The sequence below is a fragment of the Alligator sinensis genome, unplaced genomic scaffold, assembly GCF_000455745.1.
Source record: "Alligator sinensis unplaced genomic scaffold, ASM45574v1 scaffold594_1, whole genome shotgun sequence".
NCBI lineage: Eukaryota > Metazoa > Chordata > Crocodylia > Alligatoridae > Alligator > Alligator sinensis.
The window spans coordinates 1,290,194-1,305,758 of NW_005842286.1; the positions used below are offsets into that span (position 1 = coordinate 1,290,194).

At 52.1% G+C, this 15,565-nt stretch overlaps 1 protein-coding gene across 1 annotated transcript in view; it reads right to left on the reverse strand.

Annotated features, from left to right (window-relative positions):
• ARHGEF17 (Rho guanine nucleotide exchange factor 17) overlaps nucleotides 1-15,565 on the reverse strand; it is a 185,364-nt gene that overhangs the window by 21,195 nt on the left and 148,604 nt on the right. The window contains exons 5-7 of the mRNA XM_006028073.2: nucleotides 14,671-14,763; nucleotides 1,564-1,740; nucleotides 753-803 (exon numbers count right to left, since the gene is read on the reverse strand). Of these exons, the coding sequence (XP_006028135.1) occupies nucleotides 753-803; nucleotides 1,564-1,740; nucleotides 14,671-14,763 (321 nt within the window). The remainder of the gene's footprint in view (nucleotides 1-752; nucleotides 804-1,563; nucleotides 1,741-14,670; nucleotides 14,764-15,565) is intronic.

A 15,565-nucleotide genomic window follows, 5' to 3' on the forward strand; every position in this document is an offset into this window, starting at 1 on the left:
ATTTCCAGCTTCGAATTATCCACAGGCAGTTTACACTCCTTTGTTCTTGTGCTAACACTGCCCTTTAGCTCAGTTCACCCCTGCTGTAAATACAAACACCAACTGGATGCCAAGCCAAATCAATGAAATCTCTCCTAGGACCACCCACCCCAATGCCAGGATGCCAACTGGACAGCACGCTCGACTTGGCTCTTCATGTCCCATCCTTGTCCAGCCATCCCAGGAGGGGACCAGGAACCAAAATACGTGAATGGCACTGATACTGCTAGAAACCAGCCCCTGTAACAGAAATACCAGGGAGACTGCTAGGAGCCCTCCACCCCTGAATGAGGAGAGATGCTGCCATTGCCTTTGTCCTCGCTGTGCCTGTTCTGGAGCTGAACAAAGCCCTGGCTTTCTGCAAGGTTATTGAGCAGGCCCCAAGTTGGGAGAGGGAGTGCACTGCACAGAGAAGCTCATCAAAAGCCGACGCACAAAGCTGGTGTTTTCCAGGGGGTCCGCTCTCACCTCAAACTCAACAAAGGCCTTGTGACTGCTATTCAAGCTCTGCACAAAGCACTGCAGGGCAGGCATGACGCATGGGCTGGGGTTTCCCCGAAGACATCTCCCACTGGAGCCTGTGTTTAGCTTTCCTCTCTGCAGGCACCGCAGCTCAGAGCGGCAATTTCTGAGAGGTGCAGGAGCCCCGTGGCCACCCACTTCCACGAGGGGTGAAGGGGGCACGCGAGTTAGACCGAGGACGCTGCTCTTACCACTTCTATCACCATCTCCTGGCGCAGGAACTTCCGCAGAGGGGCCTGAAGCTGAAATGACAGAAACAAGAGAGTCCTGAGGGGTGCCGCAGGCTCCGTCGGGGTCAGGGATGACCCCATAGCTAGCACCACAATGCATACGAGGCCTTGGCCATGAACGTATCCAGGGCCAATTCAGGATTGCACAGGGACGGCGCCTTCTGCCAGAGGCTTCCAAGAGCCTCACACTGGGGATTTAATCATCGTCTCTGGGCTAGGTGCATGGAGCCCAAACTATGGGGGTGAGGGGAGAGGAGCACCAGAAGTGGGTTGTGTGGGGAAGAGAAGCCAGGTGATACGGAGGCTGCCCTGACACCAACAAAGCCAGAGTTTTTAGGGAGACTCTAAGGAAACCAGCTCCATGTTCGCTTGCCCAGAAGCCAGACAAACTAACTCTGGGTGTACAATAATCCTTTACGCGCTGCTGGTAGGTATTCATGAAATTCAGATTTTGGGGGCTCTGGTTTGGCCCAGTAGGGAATTAGATAGCAGCTGGGATGTCCCAGTCAAGACCCACAACAGGCCCAAGGCACGGGTGTACTCCAGTTGGAGTTTCTTGTGCCCCATCTCATTGCCCCAGGGCAATGGAGAGAGCAAAGGAGCTCAGGGTTCCCGTACCAAAGCCCAGTCTTGAGCCCACATCGGAGCCCACTGAGCCAAGTCTAAATCCTCAACCAGGCTGTTCAGCAAGAAGCAACTCACACCCCCAAACTGGCTTCCCTACCCAAAGGACGTGGTAGTCTTGGGTTGGCAGAGACTGTCGCATACGTACGTCCTCCATCCCTTCAATGTGGGACTCGATCTCTTGTACTATTCTGGCATTCCTCTCTACTTCCTCGGCACTCTTCATGCCTTTGTTGATCCTCTCGGCCACTTGCTTGATGTTCCTTTGGGCGTCTATTAGGAAGGGGTAGTCGGGGTGGTCCTCGGGCGTGTGCTTCAGGAGGTCCTAGTGAAAAAACACCAGGAGAGGTTACTGTGAGGTACACAATGCACTGCACTGAGCCAGACACAACCCCGGGGACCTGTCCCATCCCAGAGATCCTATGCGGTTATCGATGCTATCCAGCTTAAGCTGTCATGTGGAACCTGTAGGACCATGTGTTTCTCCCCACTGAGGTCTGAGTAGCCTGTCAGATCCATCCCTTATAGGGTGAGCCATATAAACTCATGAGGTTTCCTTCATCATTGTCTAAATGTAAGCTCCTGTAATCCCTCTGCTGTTGTCCGGGTAATGAGCAGTAAGCTCGTGGGTATTACACTCTGGGAATGCATTACGTCTCCAGTCAGGTGTCATCGACCTGTCATGCTGTGTCTATGATACTGGATTTCTGCAAAGAAAACTGCCTACTGCAACTGCACTAGTTGATCTCTGCCAGCACGAACACTGTTAAACACTTTATGCACTGCTCTTACTGCTAAGAAAACAGGTGTATTTTGATCAGAGGATAATGAATGTGATTCATGACTAAGAAATAGCTTGCACGTAGAGGCTTTTCTTTCACAGATCTCAAAGGAATTTTCCAAGGAGGGCAGGATGATTACCACCAGTTTAGAAATGGGCAAACCAAGGCACAGTGAGATTAAGTGATTTACCGAAGGTCACTCAACAGGCCAGTGGCAGAGCTGGGAGTAGCCCCAAGTGTCCTGTGTCTCAGCCCAGTTCTCGATGGCCCTCTTACTCATGCCAGGCCTGGTGCTGCTATATGCTTGGTACCATATCTCAACTGCACTTCTTGTGCCAATGCTGCAGACAGCCACGTCCCATGTGCACAGCCCGGCAAAGCGTTTTCATCCCCAGTCTCAGGGGTCCCCGAGCTGCCAGCTAGAGTTAGCTGCAAGTCAGGCTCCTTGCAGAGATGGGGCCCGGCTTTTGCATGGACAAGCTGACAGCTGCGATTGCAAAAAAGGAAGCCTTTGAGAAGGCTCGTTGGCTTTACAGTGCATGCAAACCTTTCCGAAGAGCGTGGATTGAGATGCTTTCCATAAGGGTCTCCTACTGGGAGACCAACTCATAGGACGGGTTCAAGCAGGGCTGCATTTGGCCTGCTATTTTCTGCAGCCCATCTATGGGTGGTCATGTGTGTGGCCAGGACTGCTCTCTCTTCCAATCCATGCCACCGATATCTGGATGTGAACACAGAGCCAGGATCCTGCATGCATCCCTTGGTGCTTTACAGACATTTCCACCAGATCAGACAGGAATCTCCATTTTTAACACCAGACCAGTTTTCCCCTTCTAATGTTTACAAAGGGAGATGAAAGTAGGATCCAGCCAGAATGGCATTACCCACCTCTTAAGGGTCGAAAGCAAAGATTTGCACAATGATCTCTGATTGGATCGTCAAAAGATATCGGTAATTAGGGCTCCACAGAACTCACCTGCAACCAATTGCACCACGTTCATTGGCACATGCTTCTCTTCCCCATGGGTTATCACAAGGATCAGTTAATGGCTGAAAATATACTGTGCTATTATGCTGGTGGGAGTGATTGTTTTCATGGTGCTCTCGACTCCAGCAATTTTCAGAATAAACAATGTTGTAGAAGCTCATTTCGTGATTATTCCTAGGCAGGGCATTTTACTTCTGAACATAACAAGGCAATTTGCTTCATTACTGAAGCAGCGGATGGAGTACTTAAAACATTACCAACCAATCGCTTACAGCGCGGTTCCTGTTCTGGCCAAACGATTGTGTCATCAGACGGTAATCAGGTTTGAAAGCAGCTTCTCCTCGGGAGCTGAGCAATTCCTGTTTCCATCTGATACGCTGAAAAAGATCAGCAATGCACCGTTGCTAAGAAATGGGCTGCCTCAAACAGCATGCTGGAAAGATGGGCATTTTGCATTGCGCCGGGCTTTGCAAAAGATGGAGGGTTCAGCGAGTCGCGAGCTCTGCGTCGGTATGTGTGTATCGACTAAAAGCAGCTCAGACCAGCTCGGCGCTGCGGGGCTCTGGAGCCCTTCTCAAGCCCGATGTGTTGTTTTCTGTTTGCCGCGTGGCAGAGTGAAAGCAGAGGTGTGGAGGACTCTCCTCTGAAAGGCAAACGGGTGTTGGTGAAATCATATTGGATCAGCACTTCATTTCTTGTGACTCCCCTGCAGCTCCTACTCTAAGCCCCAGCTTCTGGAGTCATGGGATTGTGTACGAATCTCAGCAGTCTTTTTTTTTTTTAAAGGCAGTTTCTGGCAATAATGATCCTAGATTAGATAAAAGCTTGAAAGTGCAGCCCTTAAGGGTTAAAAAAACACTGGAAGATAAATGCAAAGAATCCCTTTTTAAGTCTCATGATTTTTAAGTCAGGCCTGTGATCTCACGGGACCTGATTTGTGATTTCTGACCTCTTGCGGTTGCCAATCCTGGTTTCACCCTTAGTTCTCATGTTCAAACCCAGCCCAAGGCAAGGGTGATGGCTGGGTCCTTGCTGTCAGAGTTGGGCTGTGTCACCCCAGACACACAGGCAGATATCACCGCAGAGCTCCCATCTCCGGTTCCTGACTCCGTCAGCAGCAGGGTAAAGCTCTCCAAGCTTGTCTGGTACTTGCCGCCTCAAGCTAGTGAAGATTTAAAGGGCTGCCTCTGCCTTGCATCAACCCAGCAAGGTTACCAAGTATGCCATCAGCAGTGTGGCTACTCAAGATTGCACCCTGCATCGAGACGGTGCGGAAGGCATCTAGTTTCCAGGTTGGATCCAATGCCCTACAAGCCCTAAAAGTGCTACTTGACTCAAAGGCACCAATGGCGCTGTGCTGACCCATCTGCATGTTGTCTCCACGGGGCTCGGGCAGCCTGTGGCTGTGTAGATTGTCCCCTGTGCCATCACCCTGGACTTCACGTACGATGAAGGCTTGGGACTGTAATGTGGGAGCTGTGGCTTCGCCTCCTGGCTTCACTTGCTGCCTTGGGTGAGTCACTTCATCGCTCCGTGCCCCATCTGCGAAACGGGGGCAACCCCCTCAAGTCTCTTTGGACCGCACGCTGTTCGGGGCAGGATTCGGTCATTGGGGCTTACAAGTCTCTGATAGGCACTGGTGCTGTCACAAGCAAAACAAGAGGTGAAAGCAGCTTTGCAATCATTGCAGCGACTTGCTAAAGAGCCAGGTGCCAGGAGGGCCTGCTCAGGTGGACTTTGGCTATGGACAGACACAGTGTTAAACCATGCTCATGGGAGAGGGGTATTTTCTACCCAGGGATGTGCATCAGCTGAACCGATGCAACTGTTTCATCTGTTTACTCCTACCCTGGTATAGCAGACAGAGCTAAACCACTGTCACTTTAAACCTGAACAAAACAGCTTAAAAGCTGCCAGTGGTTTAGTTGCTACTTAAAGCAGAATGGAGCAAACAGATGAGACAGCTACAGTGGACCACTTAAAGTGCCTCAACTGCTGGTGTGTCTGCACCCTTTGATACCCTTACCTTAGGCTGATTCCACCTTGAACTGTGCTGCCCAAGAAACTGCCTGGGGAAAGGAGCTGTAGAGCAAATCCAGGCCTTTGTCAAGGACTGTGTGAGGGAGACTGTGATGCTGAGCAGAAGGGACGATGGGTTTTTTGCCAGCTGTCGGGGCATTAGTCATTCCAACTACTTAAAGCTGGCTGGTTGTCTGCCTGGACGCAAATGAAAATGCCAAGGCTGGTGAGTAATGGGAGGTGATTTGGTGCCAGGCGGGGGCATCGGTTGAGTCAGAAAGCATCAAGGCTGGTGACTTGTCGGGGAGGGTGATCTATAGCGGCCGGAGGCTGTATCTCTTGCAGGCTGTCCAGGGAACACGCTGCCACATGGGTCACCAGCTCGCATGCTTTCCATCATGGCTCTGCTTCCCCCAGGAGATCAGTCAGGTTTTCAGGGGGTTCCTAAATTCCCATTTGTGTCCAGCGGGCTCACTGCCAGGGCCAGCTCTGCCCTTCATCCACATGCTCCATCCCTCCTTTCAGCCCTTCCTGTGTAGCCAGGTCTCCCCACGCTCCCTGCATCTCACCAGACTTCCCTTTCAGCCGGTTTGGTTTCTTTTTGCCCTGCTGGAAGGCTGGCCAGGGGTACCAAGGAGCGGGGCAGGTCTCTGGAGAGACACGATCCAGCCTGTCTGCCATGGGCAGAAAGGCTCGGGACTGCTGGCCCTTGGGCTTTCTGAAGGAAGCCAAAACCCGAGTGGCAGTACAGTGGCCTAGAGGTAATGCATGGATGTCTCCTTAACCACCTGTTCTCCCCTGGCTCCTGACTATGTTGAAAGAAGTAGGCAAAGACATCAGGCTTTACCGCTCATTGGTGTTGAGATGCCACGTGCCTCTGCCCAGCCAGCCTACTGTGAAGGACATAAGGTCCAATGCTGTCCGGCGCTGGCACCTCATGGGAGGAGCTGAGCGCTGGCACACTGCAACCAGTGGGAGCTGAGAGCGCTCAGTGGCTGGGAAGGTCCAGTCCTCTCCTATCCTATCCCCTCTCAGTCTTCCCTTCTCCAGGTCAAATGATCCCAGTTCTTCCAACTGGTTCTTACTGGGCGCATCTACATGAGATGTTCACTGCACAGTTGACTAATTAATCGTGCAGTACACATCTCGGCATGTCCATGTGCACCCCTATTAGAGTGCACGAAGCTAATAAACTCCGCAGCAGGGTAATCGTGTAAAATGCGAGTATTACCCTGCTGCGGAGTTTTTCCATGCGCAGCAGTACACGTGTAGACGCTGCCCTGGCTGGGGGGGGCACAAGGTGAGTCAGTGCAGGGTTAGCCAGCAGGCAGCCCTGGCACTGAAGCACCCTCATGCCCAGCCAGCTGCCCCGCAGCATGTGAAGCCAGGGGTAGCAGCCAGCCCAGGACTGCTCCGATGGGGCTGCGTGTGCAATGGGGAGCCTGGCTGGGGCATGAGGGTGCTTCAGCTGCCAGTTAGCCCTGCACTGAAGCACCCTCGTGCCCCGACCAGCCCCTTCGCAGCACATGGAGCCCCGTCGGAGCAGCCCTGGGCTGGCAGGCTGACCCCCTGGGTCCCCGGCCAGCCTGGACTGCTCTGATGGGGCTCCATGGGCTGCACATGAAAACCTCCAGAGCATTAAGCCCCAGGCTTTATTCATGCACATTAATTGCATGTGTAGATGTGCCCAATTATTACTAGTTATTATTACATCTTTATTGCTATTATCAGCCATCTTTTCCTACCTCTGCTCCCGTCTACAGGTGCATCAATCCAAGTTTAGTCCATACAGTCTTCAGGACAAGAAGCATACATTCATGTGTTAAGGGAGGGTACCTAATGCACTTCTGGATGCTCAAATAAATATCAAATGTCAAATAAATGTTTGCTAGATTTTCTAAATCTCCTTCTCTCAAAACATAGGTACTTCTAGCCTTGGATCTATACTACTCTAAACCTTTTCTTTGAATCACAGAAAATGAGGGTTGGAGGGAACTCAGGAGGTCACATTTAATCCAACACCTTCTCAAAGCAGGACCAGCCCCAACTACATCATCCCAGCCAAGGCTTTGTCTAGCTGGGTCTTAAAAACCTCCAAGGATGGAGATGCCACAACCTCTCTGGGTAACCTGTTCCAGTGCTTCACCACCCCCCTAGTGAGAACAATTTTTGACAGGCTAAATAGCTTGAGCAATCGAGCCTGGTTGCAAACTGTTTTACTCCATAATAACAGCTTGAGGTAGCGATCCGACATGCTGAGAAAGGCAGAGATTTTGGAAAGTGCTGTTTGTGGCATCGAGCCCTGTTGACTGTTTTATATTTCGGCCAAAGAGAGAAAAGATATCTTGCCCCCTAATACTTAACATCTTGTGCGACCTAAGCCTTTCAGCACGGTTATTTTTAAAACCAAAAAAGGGGATAATCCAGAACTCAGGATAAAAAAAAAAAGTGTGGGTTGTTTTTAGTTTTCTGGGTTAGGTGATAAATCAGATTTCACAGTTGGCCTCTAACAACTTTGGGGATCGTACTGGAAAATTACCTGGCTTTTTTTGAGCTAATAAACAGCTTTACTGTCTGCAGGCAACTATTCCAAGTTCTTCCTATTTCTCCAATAATGTCATTGCCGGTTGAGTGAATTATACTACTCCTCAGCTCTGCATAGTGTCTGTGCATTGGCAGCTTCACTAATGCCCCTTGACTTAATTTACTGTGGAAACCTCAGATGTCTGGCTCTGTTCGGGGCATAAAAATAGTAGACGCTTGTGCAGGCGCAATGAGATCATTGCGTTTGCCTGCAAATATTAGCGAGGTAAAGGCAAGGCATGGGAATGTGACTGGCTCAGATTCCTCATTTTCATTAGCAGGCAGCCAGCTACATTGGATCCCTAATTAGGTTAGGGCGACCATGGTATACAGCTGCCTTGGAAGGCACGAGGGCGATGGGTATGCAAATCATCACGGAGAAGAGCCCTGGCATACAAACTGACGGCAGCAGACAGGTAATTACAGAAGGTTAAACAAGAGGCCTCAACGTGCTATAACCTGAATTAAAACTGGCTGCAGTCTTACCCAAAAACCCACAAGCAAAGGAAGTCCAAGGTCATTGCTACTACGGGACAGAAGACCACTTGAGGAAACCGAGGCTGCTCTAGGAAGGGAGTTAGTCTTACTCACGTCACGGAGATGGCATATTAGAAATCCTGCAGCAGCATTGACTCAGTGCCCAAAAATATTTTCAACCGGGGTGCTCCATCTCCAGCCAGCCCAGGGAGCTGTGCCATCCAGTCCTTGGGGGTCCCCACAGGCCAAAAATTTGGCAGCAGGGGAGAGGTGGCTGCTTCCCTACTAGATTAGGACCCAGAGCTGGCGTGGGCCCGACCCAGGCACACAGAAGCTGTCTGGAGGCAGTGTGGGACTCGATTTGGTGGTGCGGGGCTAAGCAGAGGCAGTGCAGGGCCCAGGGAGGCAGTGGGGTCCCTGTTCCTGGGACACGGGGCTGAGGGAGGAGTGTGGGGCCGCCCCATCCAGGTTGGCCAAGGGGGGCAGCATGGCACTAATCCAGCTGGCGGACCACCCCCATGAGGGGTCCAATCTGGTCCATGGCACCAAAAGGTTCAGCACCACCATCTCAAACTGCTGTGGGGATGTTGCTGTGCTTCCCCCAATAAGAGACGGTGCAGCACGTCAAGTGCGGAAATGTGAAATGCTCTCCAGCTGCGTTGGAGCCGCAGTGCTGGGCTTTCTCCTCCAGTGCAAATGCTTGCTGTGCCATGCCAGCAGTCCCGGATGTGGCAGGGGCTAGTCCCATGATGCACGTGTGTTTAGAGTGGAGTCACGCCGTCTGCAGACTTGGGCCCCGGCCTGCTGAAAAGGCAAAAGATGGGCTGAAGCGTTCTGCAGCTGAATGCAGGACTCCGGCTGCTGAATCGCTGCTCCTGCTGGGTAAAACCAGACTCAAACTCCCCAACACCACGAGACCGGGCTGGAACAGCACAGGGGTGGGTAGAGCTGGGGATACCCACAGGACCCTGGGAGTCTGGGCAGTAAAGAGAAGCTTGCACAGAGCCTGCCTGCAGTGGGAGGGAGTGCTTGCTGAGCACGCCTCTCTGAGCGCTAACAGGAAACCTGCGCTCTGTAGCTAAGGGGAAGAAGTTCCCCTTGTGCACTGAAAGGGCCATGGGCATGTCCGGGATGTCGAGAGCAAGGGCAAACACTGGGCAGGAACAATACTCTTGGCTCATGCAGGGGGTATGAAATTGCTGAGAAACCTTCAGCTGAGGCTGGCACTGCATTAGATTAGCAATCGCTGTGCTGGGCGGCTGTACGCTGTGAGGAATGGTGGGGCTGGAGGACAGGGTAGAAGAGAGTCCTGCTAGATGTGTGCATGTGGATCTCATCAGCTGCTCAGGGGAAATGACAAGGAAGCGGGGTGAGGGGGGTTCTCATGAACTGGGGACAGCGCCTTGGAGTCAGGAGAAGCCATGCGAGGTGCAAGCCAGTGCTTGGTTAAAGCCGAGCGTCTCCAGTCTCTGCCTCGTTCCTTCTTCTTCCCCATTCTCTCGGTGCCGTGGTTCTGTCTCATTCGTCCTTCCTCCCCGATTCCTTCTGCCTCTCCATTCCTGTCTATGGGCTCAGCAAAGAGAGGATGCAGAAGGACCAAAACAACTGCCCGGCGCGGAGACTTTGTGCCTCGATATCAGGCAAGTCACAAAAAATGTCCCTCCCCAGCAGGCTAATGCCATTCTTGTCCTGCAGGCTGAGTAAGGGCTGTTTCCTAGAAATTGCTCCAATGCACTTCCCCTGAACCAGGTGCATGAGGCATCTGGGGAATGTAGCTCATAACAACACCAGGCAGCTGGGGGGTCTGCTCACATCATCTCTCCAGGCCTGGCTGTTTCCTTTCAGTGGCTCCAGACACAGTAAAAGCCCATTCAGGAAGCTGTCACCGTTGTGGATGAGAAAGATGTTTGGCTGTAAAACCTGGGCTGCCTGACGCATGTTGTAGCTTGGCCTCCTGAAGCATTTTCCAAATGTTGCTTCATGCCACCCATGCAAGGCAGGAAAGACGATGCATTAATGTTCCTCCTTCATCAACAAGTAATATCAGCCCAATGAGGTGAAGGGACTTGGCCAAGGTCATGAGTAAGAATAACGGACCCCACAGTCTTCATAAACCTCCTGCCAGCTGTCTATCAGCAGGCAATTATTCCAGCTTTCCATTGTAACTGTTCTCTCCAGACTCATCATTCCCATCTCAGCTGTTCTCCACAAGCCTTTTAACATTTCCATCAGGCCAATGAGTGATTGGGGTGGCTCAGGTTTAGCGACCCAGCTTCGAAGCAACTTGATGAGTCTTGATTTCCAGAACCTGCTCAGCATCGACCCTCTGAAATTGGGGCCCATTGAAGGGGGCTTAAGTTAGACCCCCACAAAAGGACCAATCAATCATTTTGGGAAACCCTGGCCCAGCCTCTGGGTGTTCACAGATTTAATTATATGGGAAGAACAAGTTAACAGGGATATGGTGTCTAGCAATTTTCTGTTAGCTGCAGACTCCAGCCTCAGCGACTTCCACAGGGCCGAGTCCTTGGCTTGTTAGTTAATTTGTAAGCACGATCGTAGAAGAGAATCATGGAGCCAAAAAGCCCCAGGGCTGGAAGGGTCCTTGTTCAGTCCAACCCCTGCACAAAGGCAGGATGTGCTGTTCCTAACCCATCCCAGACATGCCACGTGTACACATGGCTTTTATCACTGTATGCACTGGCCCCCTACTCTAGCTCCGTGTGCAAGGGTTGACTGGGGCACAGGCGGTCAGTACGAGTGGGTCGCACTAGGTCAGTGGTTTACCGGTGTGGATGCTGGGTGTCAGCTCTAGTCCAAGGGCTGAGTTAAAACTGCAGTCAGGGAACCAATTGACCCAGGCCTGGAGGTTCAAGAAAGGAAGAGGAGCAAGCAGAAGCAGGCAGGAGGGTCGAAGCCAGAAGATCAGAGCTCGGAGTCAGGTTTAGGAGATCCAAGCAGGCCAGAGGCACAGCAAAACCATCTACTGCCCAGATAGCTTGCCGCTGTCTGTCCTAGTTTATACAAGCCAGGGTGAGCAGGGCCTTCTCCTGAGGAATGACTCTTCCCAATCCCCTTGATTCCCTCCAGCTGCAGCATGGGACCTACCCTGGCTGGGCCTCCATTCATTACACCACATATCTCTGAACTTCAGGGAAGTTTAGGACCCAGATCCTAATTCAACCAACTCAGCTCTGGTCTGAGAAATAAAAGCTCAGGTCCGAGTTACAGCAGCACTGGCCTGTGTCATCAGGAGAATAGGAAGGTCACTTGACCAATGCACTTGCTGCTTGGCCATGCCAGCCAACATGCCTCTACAAACAAGCCAAGGGGTTTTGCATGTAGAAGGGTTATCACTACAGCTGTGACATGTGCAAAGCTACTGATAAAGAGAAGTTTGGCTTGTCTGCCACATTTGCAGTTGCACTGAATGTAGCCACATGGTTTCCACTCCTTGCTCCTTCACCTCCTAGTTCCAATACAGCAAGCAGAGCTGAAAGAAAGAGCTGCTTTGACTGCTGGCAAGCAATGGAAATGCATTCAGTAGCACAGAAACCCAAAATGCACTATTTGGGGTGAATGTCGGGGAGTCTGGGATCCCAGAGTTTGAGCTGGTCACAGCTCTCTCCATGAATTTAGGCTTGTATCACACACACATCACACCTACTTCTGAATGCATATTACTACGTATCATTTATATCACCACAGTGCCCAGCATCCCCAAGCAGCGACCAGAACCCCATGGGGCTCAGTGCTGTAGAAACACAGAGAAAAGGGCATCCTTTATCCTGCAGTCTAAATGGCAGCCTTCCACCACTGCGCAAGTGGTTGTCAACCTTTTCAGACTTGAGGAACTGCTCATTAGACTCAAGTCACTCCGTGGAAAATGCCAGCTCTTTGCTTTCACTTGTTTCTTGACTACAGAAAAATGTGAGAGCAAGTCTTCTGTGGCAAAGAACCGTGGAAGCCCAGAGCAGGGCACACTGTTTGGGACACTCTGGATTCTTATTTGCAACCTCTGGGTTTGTGTTGTGACTCATGCATAGGTGTTTGCACACCTAATAGTGCTAATATTGAGTGGCACCCTGGAGCGCCTGAAAAGGATCTCAGAGCACCCTGGTTGAGCATCACTGCTCTACTCCTTAGCCCCCCTGCTGTGCACTCTCCCACCAGGGTAATATAAAGTGTTAATACCCACCTAGTACTTGACAGTAGGTGCTGTGTGCCCTGCCAGATGGACATCCCAGAGAGAACACAGATTATCTGACTCTGACCTCACACACCCCTCCCTTGTGAACTCAAGGAGAATCCCCACTGGCTGCAGGGTGTATGGCACATGGGACAGGAGCTCAGATTGCACCCAGTGGAGGTCAGCAGTGCACACGCTGGCCAGTATTTCACCACATGCAACCCTGGAAGGAAGCCGCTTGTCCAGTGCAGCTTTCTCCTCACTTCTCCCTCGCTCCAGATGACAGAGATCAAATGCAAGTTTGGACCTACACAAAATAACCCTGCTATGTGACTGGTTTCGGCTGCTACTGCAGACCTCTCAGAGGATGCCTGTAAGACTCTCAGACCTCAGATCTGGCTACCTCCATTAGAAGAGACGTGTTCACAGGTCTCTGTTCAGTGCACTGACGACCAGTGCCAGCCTTGGGTGGTCTCTCTTGGCACGTGTGGCTCACAATGTAGTGCTGTAACATCAGAGCCATGCCAGGCTCCCAGCCCACTCCCTCACCCCCTCTGTAACACAAGACCAGCTGTCTGCTCTGGTACCTGCTGGGTGGATTGTAGCCCAGGCTCCTGGCACAGCTACAGCATGGCTGGCCAGCCTGCCTTAAGAGGCATCCAACCACTGCCCCAAGGTGTCCTGGGCATATTCAGCAACCTTCCTCCCATGCAGACAAAATCAGGTTTCATCAGCCCAAGGTTGAAGACCAAAGGTCAATTTACAGGTGGGTAAAGCCCTGTGCTTTGTCCATATGCATGGAGGGGAGAGGGAGCTACATTGCTCGTAGCCCCTGGCCTGAGCTTTCATAGATTTCATAGACATCAGGGCTGGAAGGGACCTCGGAAGATCATCGAGTCCAGCCCCCTGCCCAAAGGGCAGGAAGTCAGCTGGGGTCATAGGATCCCAGCAAGATAAGCATCCAGTTTCATCCTGAAGGTGTTCAATGAAGGCGCTTGAACCACCTCCGGTGGCAGGCTGTTCCAGACCTTGGGGGCTCGGACAGTAAAGAAGTTCTTCCTTATGTCCAGCCTGAAACGATCTTGAAGCAGTTTGTGACCATTCGACCTCGTCATCCCTTGGGGCGCTCTGGTGAACAAACGTTCCCCCAGATACTGGTGGTCACCCCTGACAAACTTGTAGGTGGCCATCAGATCACCCCTGAGCCTGCGCTTTTTCAGGCTAAAGAGCCCCAGGGCTCTCAGCCTGTCATCGTAGGGTCTGCTTCCCTGACCTCTGATCATGCGCGTGGCTCTTCTCTGGACTCTCTCAAGCTTCTCCACATCCTTTTTGAATTGTGGAGCCCAAAATTGGACACAGTACTCCAGCTGCGGCCTCACTAAGGCCGAGTACAGGGGGAGAATGACGTCCCGGGATTTGCTTGAGAAGCATCTATGGATGCAAGCCAGCGTTTTGGTCGCTTTACTAGCTGCCGCATCGCATTGCAGGCTCATGTTCATCTCGTGGTCAATGATGACCCCCAAGTCTCTTTCTTCCATAGTGCTAGCCAACATAGCACTGCCGAGCCTATAAGGATGCTGCGGGTTTTTTTTCCCCAAGGTGGAGAACCTTGCATTTATTGGCGTTGAACACCATCAGATTCTCGTCCGCCCACTTGCTGAGCCTGTCCAGGTCAGCCTGGATAACCTGCCTGTCTTCTGGTGTGGATGCTTTGCCCCAAAGTTTGGTGTCATCGGCGAACTTGGCCAGTCCGCTTCTGACTCCAGTGTCCACATCATTAATGAAGATGTTGAACAGTACGGGTCCAAGGACAGAGCTTCTTACCTACAAGAGGTGTCAGCGGGGTCGGAGCTCAGCTCCACACCAGAAGATCAAGGCTTGATTCCAGCTATCTTGGAGAGAAAAGGCTGGGGGCGGGGGTGGTCATTGCTTAGCCCCTTCCACATAAATACAGGACATCTCAACCCAAGTGTGAACAAATCCATGGGCAACAGTTCTACCAGCTCTCCTGGACTTCAGGAAATCATGCATCTCACCTTGTCTCCCTGCTGTCCCCTGCATTGCCCCGCTCTCCTGCTTCATGGCATCCCTCCCTGAGCCAAGCAGCCCAGTGGGGACACTGCAATCACAGACATGCCAAGAGTGGCATGCAGCCCTGAAAGAGCTCATCAGTCCTGGCCCCCATCCACCATGGTACCTCGGCCCCGGCCCGCTCACCTTAACCAGCAGCTCATAGCGCGGGATCCGCTGCACAGGCTTGATCATCAGGTCGGACAATGCCTGCTTCTCCTTGTTCTCTCTCATGCTTTGCTGCAAAACACCAGGAGGGGACAGAGGCAGGTCCTTGTTAGGAATGGGGATGAGGAGTGGCAGGGTTTGCCCCTGGATGCCAGTGGATGTCCTGACACCAGGGTCAAGGCCAAGTCTCAACATGACCATTCTGGGGGATGTGAAACTGGTGTCTATTAGGGGCCAGGATAAGAGCAAATATGTGGGCAGATCATCCTCTATCTGTCTCTGAAGCACCTGGTGCTGGTCACTGTCAAAGCCAGGATAGGCCTTGGGTGTGATACAGTCTGACAGCCTCATGTTTGTCTCATCTGAGCACCCCTAGGCAGTGCACAAGAGCCGGGCAGATACCCCAGTCGGCTTACAGGTGCAATCTCATGGGAATGGGCAGGGCTGGCAGACAGTGCCCATCTTCCCTGCTAGGAGGGTGCTCTCTGAGTCCCTCTCCCTTCCCTCCGGGCTCCCTAGTCTGTCTGAATTTGAGCCCACCTGCTCCTTGCCCATGAAGGCATCATGTGGCCCATCATGCATCTCCATGGGGATGCCGAATGAACATGGGCATTTCTACAATCAGGCGAGTTCCAGATGCCGTGCCGCAGAGGGTGAGAGACAGGGAGGGAACTCTTTGTTCAGATACCAGGAGCTGGTGTAAAAGTGCTCCAAAGAATTCATGGAGCAAATGCGGCTGCACAACAGCCAGGGTCTGGAGTGATACTGGCTGGGGTCTGGAGTCACACCAGTTCACACCAGCTGGGGGCTGGAGGGGCACTGCTTCACACCAACTGAGGTCTGGAGTGATGCCATAGCCCTCTCTTTACCTTGG